Here is a 12,451-nt window from a genome sequence, read left to right as displayed (position 1 = left end):
AACCATTAATCGGAAACATCGCAACCACATTTGAAAAATAAAATTATACATCAATAAAAATGCATTAAACAATATGAACTGCTATACTTACAGTAATACTGCCATCTTGTGTGGTAACCTGGTAGTGCAGGCTCTTTGAAAGCAGTACAAGATTCCTGCAGTTATTCCTAACGATCTAACACTATCATCATAGGTTTGTCTTACTCTTCAAAAGAAACATCAAAACTGGTTGAATAAAAAATCCTTTATTTTTATTAATTACATGGACAAACATGATCCTATGAGCTACTTGAGAGCATGTATTTTCTTCAAAATGGCCTCTCGTTCCAGAAATTTCTCCTTCCTTACTGCAATCCTCTTGGAGCGTCTGAGGACTTTGGTCATGTCCACCTCTTCTTCCTTCTGTGGCTTTTTTTTAACCTTTAGTGCTGCCACCTGAGTCTTGGTCTCTCTCAACGTCCCCTAGGACCATAAATACAGACCTCAATTCCTGCAACAAACTGAACCCAATGTTTACCAACCCATCCCAGGGTGGTCACAGGTAGAAATGACATGAAATTCACCTCTGCTTGTGAAATCTTCAACTTAAGATCAGATACCTCCCTCTTCAAATCCTCCACTTTTGCCTAGTAGTTTGAAGGAAATTAACATTTCGTGAGTGAATTCAGCATGATTACAAATGAAGACAAGCAGTGATGTGATTTTATACCTGTTTCTGACTGATCTTGTCCGTTAGACTTTCCATCTCCTTACGGTGTTGTTCTTCATTGCTAAGAAATGTACGGAAACATTAAATGTTCTAGTGCACCAAGCAAGTTATTCCTTGGAACAAAATCACAAGACGAAGCCTCAATTGCATCATTCATGAGAGAGCATCTCCATGTTTGTTTACTAGAAAGTTCAGGAAGCCTACAGCAGCATCGATCTGCACGCCCAACACTACTCCCACGTCCTCTGAGAGGGGAACCCTGCACCAGGACTGTACCGGCCTACCTGCAGAGCTGCTGCAGTCTGGACAGCTCCTCCTCCAACTCCATTAGCTTTGATCGCTCCTCACGCGTGGCAGACTGAACGTCTGCAACTCTAATATGCTCCAGGACAGATTCATAGTCCATGCGCTCAACTTCAGCCACTGGCAGCTTCCTACAGAGGAAGTCTCTACCCATCTGCAGGATCTGATCAAAGTCAGCCATCTGAAAAACCAAACATGGCTGCACAAAAGATGCTACAAACTTTTCTGTAGTAATGTAGTAATAATTATGATAAAATGTAACTATATGGAGCCTCTCTCAAACACAAGGATGCTTTACAATGCATGTGTGTATTCCAAGTCAATTCCAAGTCAACCTTACAAACTGGATGATGCATTATAACATTCCTGAAAAAGAAACATTTTTAACCAAAGCTTAAAAGTTGAAGTAGGTTGAACATCAAACACTGTGGCAGTGCATTCCAGTGTTTAGGCACCAACACTAAAATGCCTTGCCACCCAGTGAAGATGACCTAAGCCTAGGTACCGAGAGAGAACTGCAAACTGAGAATCTTAAAGTATGAGCCTGTGGGGAAGAAGGGTAGATAGGAAGGAGCAAGTTCATGATGAGCTTTGAAGGCGATTAGTATTACTTTATACACACTGCATGGACAAAAGTATCGAGAAACCTGGCCATTACACCTACAGGAACTTTAATGACATACCATTCTAAATCCATAGGCATTAATGTAGAGTTGGCCCCCCCTTTGCAGCTATAACAGCTGCCACTCTTCTGGGGAGGCTTTCCATAAGATTTTGGACAGTCTGTGGGAATTTTTGCACATTCATCCAGAAGAGTATTTGTGAGGTCAGACACTGATGTTGGATGTGAAGGCCTGGCTCACAATCTTACCTGGGCCTGGTCTGCTTGCACTTTGTCTCTGATGGCCAGGGCAAGATCCTTCTTCTGCTCTTCGTCCTTAAGTTGTTTCAGCAGCACACATAACTCTGCCTAAATCATAGAGACACTTGATCCACACATAAACGCACAAGAGATACTCCAAAAAAAATACCGTATTTCAACGCTATCGATTTCTCAGCCCAGCCATTCACATCTCACCTTTAGCTGTCGAACCTGCCTCTCGTTTTTAGCACGCTCGACAAACTCCAGGTCCTCTGCAGTCCACTGGTAGCCCTGCATGCCCTTGATGAAGCATTCAGGGTTCATCTCATCCAGCTGCACTGCAACGAGAGAGGGCATAATGAAAAAAGGATAAAGGAGAGAGCAATGGAAATTTCTCATTTATATCCAGTCCAGCATCCTTTCAGTTGCCAGTGTACTCCTCAGAAAACTGTTAATTAACCAGTTCTGAATATTTACATGGGTCATATGCATCTATAGTGGAGACAAAGGTTTCTTGAAATTACATTTAATTTTTAAAAATTTTAAATAAAAAAACTGCTGTAGGCACTTCACTCATTGCACTAAACGTGACTTGACGTAACATTTTTAAAGTAGTTTATTTTGATTTTATGCAATTTTACAAGGCTAAGGCTAGACCATTTTTTGATTTTCTTGAAATCATACAATACTTAACGTAATAACTTAAAACAAAAACAACTGCCGATGCTACAATTACGCAACATTTATTTTTATTGTTGTGCTTATGCAATTTTACATGGCTAGACATTTTTCCCCGTTTAAAGGCCTGTTCAGTCTGTCACAGAGAAAAACAAATTGTATTCAGATGTATTCGTGTTCATTTAGTTTTTTTCTTATTTTTTTCTATTGCTTAAAAAAAAGCAAAAAATCTGCAATCGGTTCAGTAATTGACCAATTTGCTTGACCATTTTAAGAAAAAAAAAACCGGCAATCGGAATCATCCATGAGAAATCACGATGGATGCATCCCGGCTGACAGCACTCGGGACCGTGTGAGTGTCTGACGTCACCCGGTGGTACCCGCAGCTCACCTGCGGCCGTGATCGTACTGTGTCTTCGGACTCTGTGCCCCCGCTCGCCTCCACCCTGCGCCCCTTCCGCGGCAGGTGTACATGAATTCTAGAGGAGTGGGTTATAAAAGAGGCAAATAAACCTCCTTATACCCTTATGGAGCTTCTGTAACAGTCTTCATGTGCGGTATTGATTTTATTATAAAGTCGAGCCTTTTAGACAGACGGGTACCGACACCTCATACCCGATCTATTCCATGTCCGGACGCTGGAAAGTTCGTGCTCCCCCCCTCAGTCTGGCGAGGCTGCTGACAGACCGTCGGTTCTTCGGGGGTCCGGGCCGGGGCGAGGAAGCCCCGGTCCCTCTGGGACGCTGGAGGGGTGCGGGGCAGCTGTCTCCCCGTGGGGAAAGCATTGGTGCCTTTAATCCACGGGCTCATCTGCGAGCACTCGGCGGGGTCTTTGGTCGGGGGCTCGTTTTTATCGCCGCGCTTCGCTTTCTTCGCATTTCGTCGGCTTTTTGCCGGCTGCTTTGACGAATTCATGTTAACGGCGCTTTGGAGTCAGAATCACACGGGGTTTGGTAAATTCGCTGTAAATAAATGAAGCGTAAAATAAGATGAAATAAAACGTCGCAATAACTACGAACACTATCACAGCGATTTCGACTTAAAAATCAGTGAATGTGTACAATCTCTTAACACGTGCCATCGACTGACAGATTTAAGAAAAACCAGGAGGGAAACCCTGTTATTTTACCGCACTTATATTATAGGAAACGCCATCAACACCCCGGCATGAAGTCTGAAGTTTAAATCTCCTCCTGCAGTTCTTATTGGACAGACGCTTCTTTAGAGACACGCCCACTCACATCCGGGTCTCGCCATTGACCCATCCTTTTTCACTACCACTAATACTGTAATAATAATAAGTGATTATAATAATTATTATTTTTTATTCACTCCCGTAGCCGAATAACGCCTCCTTGTTACAGCCATAACCCATTAGCTGAGATATTAGTTTTTACCCAGTTTTTCAAAAGTAATCCAATGGGATTTCAGATGACGGATTGGATTGAATCTTGAAAACGGGTTGTTCAAAGGGAAAAGAGGGAATCCAACCTCGCTTTTAATCTGAATCAAACCTTCACTTTGTGTTGTTCAGCAGTTTGTGTTTGAATTGGGATACATTTGATCCAAAAAATCAGGATAATCCTGATCCCAACACAAGGATGGATTCAAGAGTGGATTTCTAGCACAAATTAAATAAAACTTGAAAATTGATCACAAAAGCAATGTTTGCTGATGATATACATTTATTTATATTTTGTACAATTGTTGAACAGGACAGTGGCAGTGAAAATAAAGTAGGAGAAGTCTTTCGGTATAGTCAAGGGAAAACAAATCCCCGTGAGATGTCTGTACTCAAAATCTCAAAGCTCAAAACAAAAAGCTCTACTGTCAATTGTATTTTAATAAAAATGACAATAATTACTATTATTCAATTCATCAGTCACAAGTAATGTCTTACAATTGCATCCCTGACCTCATGTCCAGTCCGTCCCTCATTTGGAGAGAACATTGGAGGTTGCTTTGGTTTATTGTGGTGTTTTCTGTTTGTTCAAATTAAAACACATAATGGCTATTTGTGGCCACTGGTATTTTAAGTCTACCTGTTGTTCTTGACATAGCCAGTAGGCTACAACTTTGGTTCCATTTAATGCACTAGTAAACCGGATTTGGTAATCCTGAAAAATTCTGTATTTGGATAACAGGGATCCAATCCAGTGTTGCTGAAAAACTGGCATAAAAGTGAAATGGATTACCAAATCCTGGATAGCAAAACAAGGGATTCAAAATCTGGATTACTTTGATCTGGATTAAATTGTTTGAACAACTGGACTCAAAGGAGTGGGTTTCTTGCGAGTTGTTTTTATAAATGAACAGGACTGAAAATAGAATATAACACAATTGCATTTAAGACATTGTGTTGTTTTGTCATTTTATTTAAAGTCAGGCAATTCACTTGTCATACACATTTGTCAAATTTATCATACATACAACTAATTAAGATCAGATACCCTCCTCTTCAAATCTTGAAGTTCGGCATCACTGTTTTGCCATGAATATATCCCTGCCCCCTGCCACTCCACGGTACCCAGTACACGATAATCATCTGGAAGATAAAGGCACTATCAATTTATCTAAATCACCTATGATAGTAATTGGTGATGAAGTAATAATAATTGAGCTAGTATCGGGAAAAATTCATTGTAGAGTGTTAAAGCACTTATGTAAGTCGCTCTGGCTAAGGGCGTCTGCCAAATGCTGTAAATGTAAATGTAATAAGAATTATTATTATTATATAAATATAAACACCACCCAGGAAAATAGTTATCCTTTATCACGCACAGCTATCAAACAGTTCTCCCTTATTCATTTTCTTAGCATCAATATTGTAAGATATTTTAAATATACATTTCAGTTGTATTCTTCTACACGAAACAATATAACACAATTGAATAGAAGCTTTATTGTCACTGTATTAAATGCACAACGAAAATGGGAGTGCTGCTCCTGTTTAGAGCAATAAAAGAACAGACACTTTACTTAAGGCCATGTGTTTTGTCATTTATAAACTCATTCATGACAAATAACAATGTATTCATAAAACACTATAAACATGACTATAAATATTTATGCATAACATTATAGCCACATGTATTATGCATTATTTATAATGCTTTGATCTATAATTGTCATGCCCTGCATTCCTGCCCCCTTGTTCTTCCCTCAGTCTGGCTAACGAGCCACACCTGTTGCTAATTTGTCTTACCTCTCATTTCAGCCCTTTCCTGCCTCACTACTCCAGCTGCCCCTTGTTTGCGCCCTTGTTAGTGATGCGTAAGCGTGCCTCCCAGAGCTGTGTTTCCTAGTCTGGTTAGTGCTGCCTTTGTTTGACCCTCCATGTGGCCTACCCTATGGTTACCCTTTTTGGGTCTACAATAATCCCCCTTTTTTTGTTGCCCTGGGTCCAGTGCTACGAAGCGAGGTTACTGGCTTACTGGGGGTAACTTGTTGGATTTAAGGTAGTCTGGGCAAAATGTAAGTGAACAAATACGAAGTCCATTTAAACTGTGGTACATTAAATCTGACAAGTTACCCCGATAAGCCAGTAACCCCGCTTCGTAGTACAGGCCAAAGATGTCTTGTCCTGTCTCTGCCTTTGCTGGCATTGTGACAGAATGACTGGACTCCCCAAGCTGTCCAGCAACCTTCTGGGAGAGCCCTGTGCTCTGTGTTCTGGCTTGTGCTTTCTTCCCCAGTTGCTTGCTTCTAGTTTCCACCCAATGCTCCACTTTACATGCAGGTGGTTTGTGGATAACCCTCTCATTGACCCCCTGAGCGACAGTGACTTGGAAGAGCCAGCGGAGGAACCTGAGGAGACTGTAGGCCTGTGAATAGCTCCACTGGAGTGGATGTCTTACTGGTCTTCCTCTGGTGGTGAGGAGGACCTACCCCTTTCTCCAAACCCCACAGCTGTGCTCCAAGTGAGAGTTCCCACTCCTACCTGGTTTGCTCTTTGGGGCAGGTGTTAGGACCTGTGCTGCTGAACGAGAGGTGGAAGTGATCTGGAGCTGGAGGATTACCTTGAGTAGCTGGAGGACCAGCTACTGGAGCTGGCTCGTGTGGCAGAGACAGAGGAGATGGAGCTGGTGGAAAGCCGCTCGTCCCTGACGCTCTGACAGACACCTTCATACTCTGAACTCCAACCACCACAAATGGAAGTGTAAACAGTGGACGACTGCTGTGCCCAACACTGGTGAGGCTTCTGCCCCACTTCCTGAGGTAATCCGAGTGTCTCTTGCCTCCTGTAGTCCTCTGCTCTAGTGCTGGGGTGTCAGCTCCGCCCATCTCCCGAGGGACCTGCCGAGCTCCGCCCATCTCCCGAGGGACCTGCCGAGCTCCGCCCATCTCCCGAGGGACCTGCCGAGCTCCGCCCATCTCCCGAGGGACCTGCCGAGCTCCGCCCATCTCCCGAGGGACCTGCCGAGCTCCGCCCATCTACTCAAATAGCCGCTGATCCTCCCACTAGCTCTCTGAAGCCCTCAGGTAGCTCCCACTGCAGAAAGTGAAGACTAAGGGGAAGGGTGGAGCAGACGTCCTGCCCAAGAGATGCTGCTCCTTTGCATGTTCCTGGTGAGATCCCTGCTGTCTTAATCCCAGCCAAGCCCCACCTGTTTTGTATAGTTCACAGCTTATATCCTGGGGTGTCTGAGCTCCACCTGTCTCGTAAAGCCCCATCTGGGCTCTGCCTGACATCCAAGGTGCTCTGTCCGTCTCCCGAGATGCGCCTGTTGAGCTCAGCCTGGCCCCAGTGAGGTTTCTGCAGCTCCGTTAGGGCCCAGTTCTGCACCGTCCACCTGCAGAAGCACTTGTCAAGTTCGGCCCGACGTCCCTGCTGTGCGCCGCTTCTCTGCAGCCATCGCCTCCTCAGCTCCTGTCTGACCTTTCACTGGCCTTTAGCCCCGAACCAGACTTCATGATTGCTGCCTGCTCCATAGAGGCCCTAGAATGGGACCCCTCTGGTCTGGCCCTCAATCCTGCTCCATAGACTTTGGTTCCTGTCCCAAACTTGCAAACACCTGCATTCCTGTCCACTTTTCCCCAGTTTAACAAGCCACACCTGTTGCTAAGCTTACCTATTGTTTCAGCCTTTGTGTGCCTCCCAGGGCTGTCATTAGCGTGAACTTGCCTCAGTTGTTATTGCTGCCTTTTGATACAGCGTCGTCTATGACCAATATATGTATAACTGAGGCTGATGTGCTACAAAGCCTAGCTAAGCTCAAAATAAATAAATCGCAGGCCCCTGATGGCATCTTACCTATAGTTTTAAAAGAGATGAGGGATATTATTAGCCAACCTTTAACTTTTCTATTTCAGAAATCCTTATCTACTGTTGTGGTACCTTCTGATTGGAAGCATGCTAATATAACACCCATAGGCCAATCAGTTTAACTTGCATAACTGGAAAAGTAATGGAAGCTATAATCCAAGTGAAAATGGTAGATTACCTGGATGCAAATAACATTCTGAGGGATAGCCAACATGGATTTAGAAGTGGGTCCTGTTTAACTAATCTACTTGAGTATTTGAGGAAGCTACAAGAGAAATTGATCACAAAAAGGCCTACGATGTGATTTACTTAGATTTCCAGAAGGCCTTTGATGTTGTCCCCCACAAAGGGCTCTTGCTTAAGCTCAAAGCTGCAGGGGTTTTAGGAACTGTGGCAACTTGGATCGAAAACTGGTTAACAGACAGGAAGCAACAGGTAGTTATTAGAGGCACAATGTCAGGTTACATCTCTAGGTGCGTGGAGTTTAAGTAAAGGGAGGTGATGCTACGATTATACAATTCTTTGGTAAGACCCCACCTAGAATATTGTGTGCAGGTTTGATCACCATACCTTAAGAAGGACATTGCTGCCTTGGAAAGGGTGCAACGAAGAGCTACAAGAATGATTCCTGGTCTTAGAGGAATGTCTTATGAGGAGAGGTTAGCTGACCTTAATATGTTTAGCCTTGAGCAAAGGAGACTAAGGGGGGACATGATCCAGGTATATAAGATTCTAACAGATCTGGATGCTGTTCACCCAAATGGCTACATCAATATTAGTTTAAATACTAGAACTCATGGCCATAGGTGGAAATAAGCGGGAGAACATTTTAAACTGAATTTGAGAAAACACTTCTTTACACAGCGTGTAGTTAGTATGGAATAGTCTTCCTGTTCAGGTAGTGCAAGCTAAAACCCTGGGTTCCTTTAAATCAGAGCTACATAAGATTTTAACAACTCTGAGCTATTAGTTAAGTTCTCCCCAAACGAGCTTGACAGGCCAAATGGCCTCCTCTCGTTTGTAAATTTCTTATGTTCATTACACCTACAGGAATTTTGACATCCCAAAATAAATCCATAGGCATCAATATGGAGTTGGTCCCTCATTTACCACTATAACTCTTCTGGGAAGGCTTTCCATAAGATTTTGGACAGTGTCTGTGGGAATTTTTGCCCATTCATCCAGAAGTGCATTTGTGAGGTCAGGCACTGATGTTGGACGTGAAGGCCTGGCTCACAATCTTACCTTGATCAGGTCTGCTTGCACTTTTTCTCTGATGGCCAGGGCAAAATCCTTCTTCTGCTCTTCGTCCTTAAGCTGTTTCAGTAGCAAGCATAACTCTGCCTAAATCATAGAGACACTTGATCCACACATAAACGCACACCAAAAAAATACCGTATTTCAACGCTATCGATTTCTCAGCCCAGCCATTCACATCTCACCTTTAGCTGTCGAACCTGCCTCTCGTTGCACATTGACTGTGTGGCTGTGAGCCTGACTTCGCCTAGCTGGACTTCTACTATATGGAGCTAATAAACCTGTAAGATATCATTTTCCATCTCGGCTGAAGTGGTATCTTTCGAACAAAATATCATCCGGCAAAAATAAAGGATCTTGCTGATCATGCAAAACCATCTCAATTTGAAACTCCCTTCTTATAATTTGTGCACCAATTGCAATTGGTCGCTCATCCATGAATGGCGAGGCCATGACTGAACGGATTTCCATGCATGGACATTGATTAAGTGTGTTTACATAGAACAAACCTGCTCCGAGCAGGTTTGAGGATTTGGATGTGCTGCTATGACAACACATCCAGCAAGAGTTTAGAAAAAAACGACAGATCCAAGATCGTGCCAAATCGTCAACAATTACATCCGGCTAAACGAGTAATCCACGTATGAAAAACACCTCCCGGGTACACACAAGAGACACAGGTAAACACACGTGCGACAATAAGGAATTAACCATTAACAATAACAGCAACAACACAATAAGGGCTATTTTCAACTGCACGCAGGGCATGCTGGGAAATTCGCAAAATATGCCAGACGGCGCTTGGCTCACAGACGCCTCATTATTATTATTATGTAGCTATAAACACCACCCAGGAAAATAGTTGTTCTTTATCACACAAAGCTATCTGTTTTCCCTGTGAGCTTTATTCATTTCCTTAGCATCAATATTATAAGATATTTTAAATAAACATCTCAGTTGCATTCTTCTACGCTGAAGAATAGAATAGAATCTTTATTGTTATTGTATTAAATCCGCAACGAAAGCATGAGTGCTGCTACTGTTTAGTACAATAAAACAAAAGACAATGTGTTTAGTAGTTTTTAAACACATTCATAACAAATAACAACACATTCATAAAACACTATAAACATGACTATAAATATCAAAATGCATAACATTAAAGCACATGTATTATACATTATTAATTCTGTATGATGCTTTCATTTATAATTGCCATGCCCTGCATTCCTGCCCCCTTGTTCATTCCCCAGTGTCTCTAACAAGCCACACCTGTTGATAATTTGCCGTACCTCTCATTCCAGCCCTTGTGTCAAGTCAAGTTTATTTCTATAGCACATTTACAGCAGTTGTAACACTGCACCAAAGTGCAGTACAAGAATCATAAAAAAGCAATGAAAAACAAGCAACAAAACAGCAACAAAAGACATAAACGAAAATAACTTTAAAAGTCTGGAAAGGCTATCGAGAACAGATAAGTTTTAAGCCTAGATTTAAAAGCAGAGGTAGTTGAAGCAAATTTAATATCACATGGTAACTGTTTCCCCAATAAACCTGTTTTTTGTTGCCCTGATGTCTGTTCCTGTCTGTCTTTGCAGGCATTAGACTGGGCTCCCAAAGCTGTCCAGTAGCCTCATGAGAGCCCTGTGTGTCCAGTGTTATGGTTTGCTCTCTCTCTCCCCAGTTGCTTGCCTCCAGTCTCCACCCAATGCTCCAGTGTACGCACAATAATCCTCTCATTGAACTCCTGAGCGACAGTGACCTGTAAGAGCCAGACGAGGAACCCGAGGAGACTGCAGGCCTGTGACCTGCTGGCTCTTTGAAGCCCTCCGTTAGCTCCCGCCCCAGAAAATGGAGACTAGGGGGGAGGTTTGAGCAGACTTCCTGCCCAGGAGATGTTACTGCTCCTTCACCTGTTCCTGGTGAGATCACTGCTGAACCTGCCTCCATCCTAGCCAAGCCCCACCTGTTTTCTATAGTTCCCAGCCCATATCCAGGGGCGTCTGAGCTCCACTTGTCTCCCGAGCTTCCCTGCCCTTGTCCAGAGGTGACAGAGCTGCACCCGCCTCAAGATCCCTGCCAGGCCCCGTCCAAGCTCTGTCCGAATCCCAAGGTGCTCCGTCCATCTCCAGAGATGCGCTTGGTCCCCTGTGTTGTCATGTTTCTCCCGCTAGTCCCAAACCCTAACCCTAACCCTATGCCCACCCAGTGTCTCGTCTGATCTGGTGTGTGTTCATCTGCTTTCGTCCTGGAGTCCTTGCCCTGGTTGCCCCTCCACATGTCTGCCCAGTTCTTGTTTCAGTGTCTGTCTTGTCCGCTGTCCTAGAAGTTCCTGGTCCTGTTCATGTCTGTTTTCTTGACTCTGGTGATGTCTTGTCCATCCTGGGTCCTATTTGGTCATGTGTCATGTGTGTAGGTCTTTGTGTGATATTTGGCCTTGTCCTGTCATGTCTGGTGCTGCGCTTTATTTGCCCTGGCGGTAGGTCCCGTCCTCGGTCTGCCTTGTGCACCCAAAGTGCATACGTGGGGATGGTGGGGGGGTACTGTCATGGGCACTATACCTTTTATGGTAATATAAAGATCAATATAAGGATTAAGAATGCTTTACTGCATCGATACCTTTGAGAAATGCTGATTGAGTTTCTGCGGAACAAATATCTCCTTTGCAAATTAGCCACTGTCAGAGGTTCTGGGAAGAGATCAAGATTTTTGTTACCACAGGGAAGGTACCAATTAATTTCAAGCAAACCATCAGCGATGTACCAATGTATGTTTCCAGCCTCCATGTCAATGTGTGTGAAGATGTTGTGCATTTGCTGAGCTTTGCTCATGATCTCATTGAGAAGCTGGGACTTGGGCAGGCTGCATTCGCGTAGCCTGACAAAGGAGATGAATGGCATGCTGACATTGACAATACTGTCCTCCTCAAATCCTTTTGTGTCCAATAGGTAATGTGGACGCCACTCTTTCCGGATGTCCTGCATGGCCCAGAGCATCAGCGTGCACTGGGATCCATTTTCTGGGGGTAGTAGAAGGGGCAGGGCAAACTGACACATTGACATCTTTAGCATCATTGCCTATTATTTCAAGTTTTGTGTTCATTATTTCATCTAGTATAATGAAGTGGCCTGTGATTGGTTGGTGCCCCATCCTGCATCATTCCCTGCCTCATGCCCATAGGCTCCAAATCCCCCAAAACCCTGAATAGGACAAGTGGTTTCAGAAAATGGATGGATGATTAATGTCACATCATCTTTAAAACTATGAAAATGTAATTTTTTTCCTTTAATATTAATTTTGAAATGGTAAATATGTATATGTTGCAGCTTCTGTCACGCCCAGCTCCGTCCGATCCTCGTGTGTGCCACGCCCACCT

At 43.7% G+C, this 12,451-nt stretch overlaps 1 protein-coding gene across 3 annotated transcripts; it reads right to left on the bottom strand.

Moving 5' to 3' along the window:
* Nucleotides 1-229: 229 nt before the first annotated feature.
* Nucleotides 230-3,926, bottom strand: LOC111838238 (uncharacterized). 3 transcript variants are annotated; one of them, XM_023801025.2, is made up of 9 exons: nt 3,682-3,926; nt 3,168-3,514; nt 2,944-3,031; nt 2,091-2,212; nt 1,884-1,982; nt 994-1,211; nt 710-770; nt 564-626; nt 230-462 (listed from the first exon to the last, which is right to left on the bottom strand). In XM_023801025.2, the coding sequence occupies exons 2-9, from the start codon at nt 3,465-3,467 to the stop codon at nt 286-288; spliced, it is 1,128 nt and encodes a 375-aa protein (XP_023656793.1). In that variant the 5' UTR covers nt 3,468-3,514; nt 3,682-3,926; the 3' UTR covers nt 230-285. The 3 variants fall into 3 exon arrangements, with proteins under 3 accessions (XP_023656793.1, XP_072557193.1, XP_023656794.1); XM_072701092.1 differs by having other exon boundaries at nt 3,168-3,925; XM_023801026.2 differs by having other exon boundaries at nt 994-1,193; nt 3,168-3,922.
* Between the last annotated feature and the right edge of the window lie 8,525 nt (nt 3,927-12,451).

This window comes from Paramormyrops kingsleyae, chromosome 1, assembly GCF_048594095.1.
Source record: "Paramormyrops kingsleyae isolate MSU_618 chromosome 1, PKINGS_0.4, whole genome shotgun sequence".
NCBI lineage: Eukaryota > Metazoa > Chordata > Actinopteri > Osteoglossiformes > Mormyridae > Paramormyrops > Paramormyrops kingsleyae.
The sequence above is the reverse complement of the archived record's forward strand: the minus strand, read 5'-3'. Positions and strand labels throughout refer to the sequence as shown.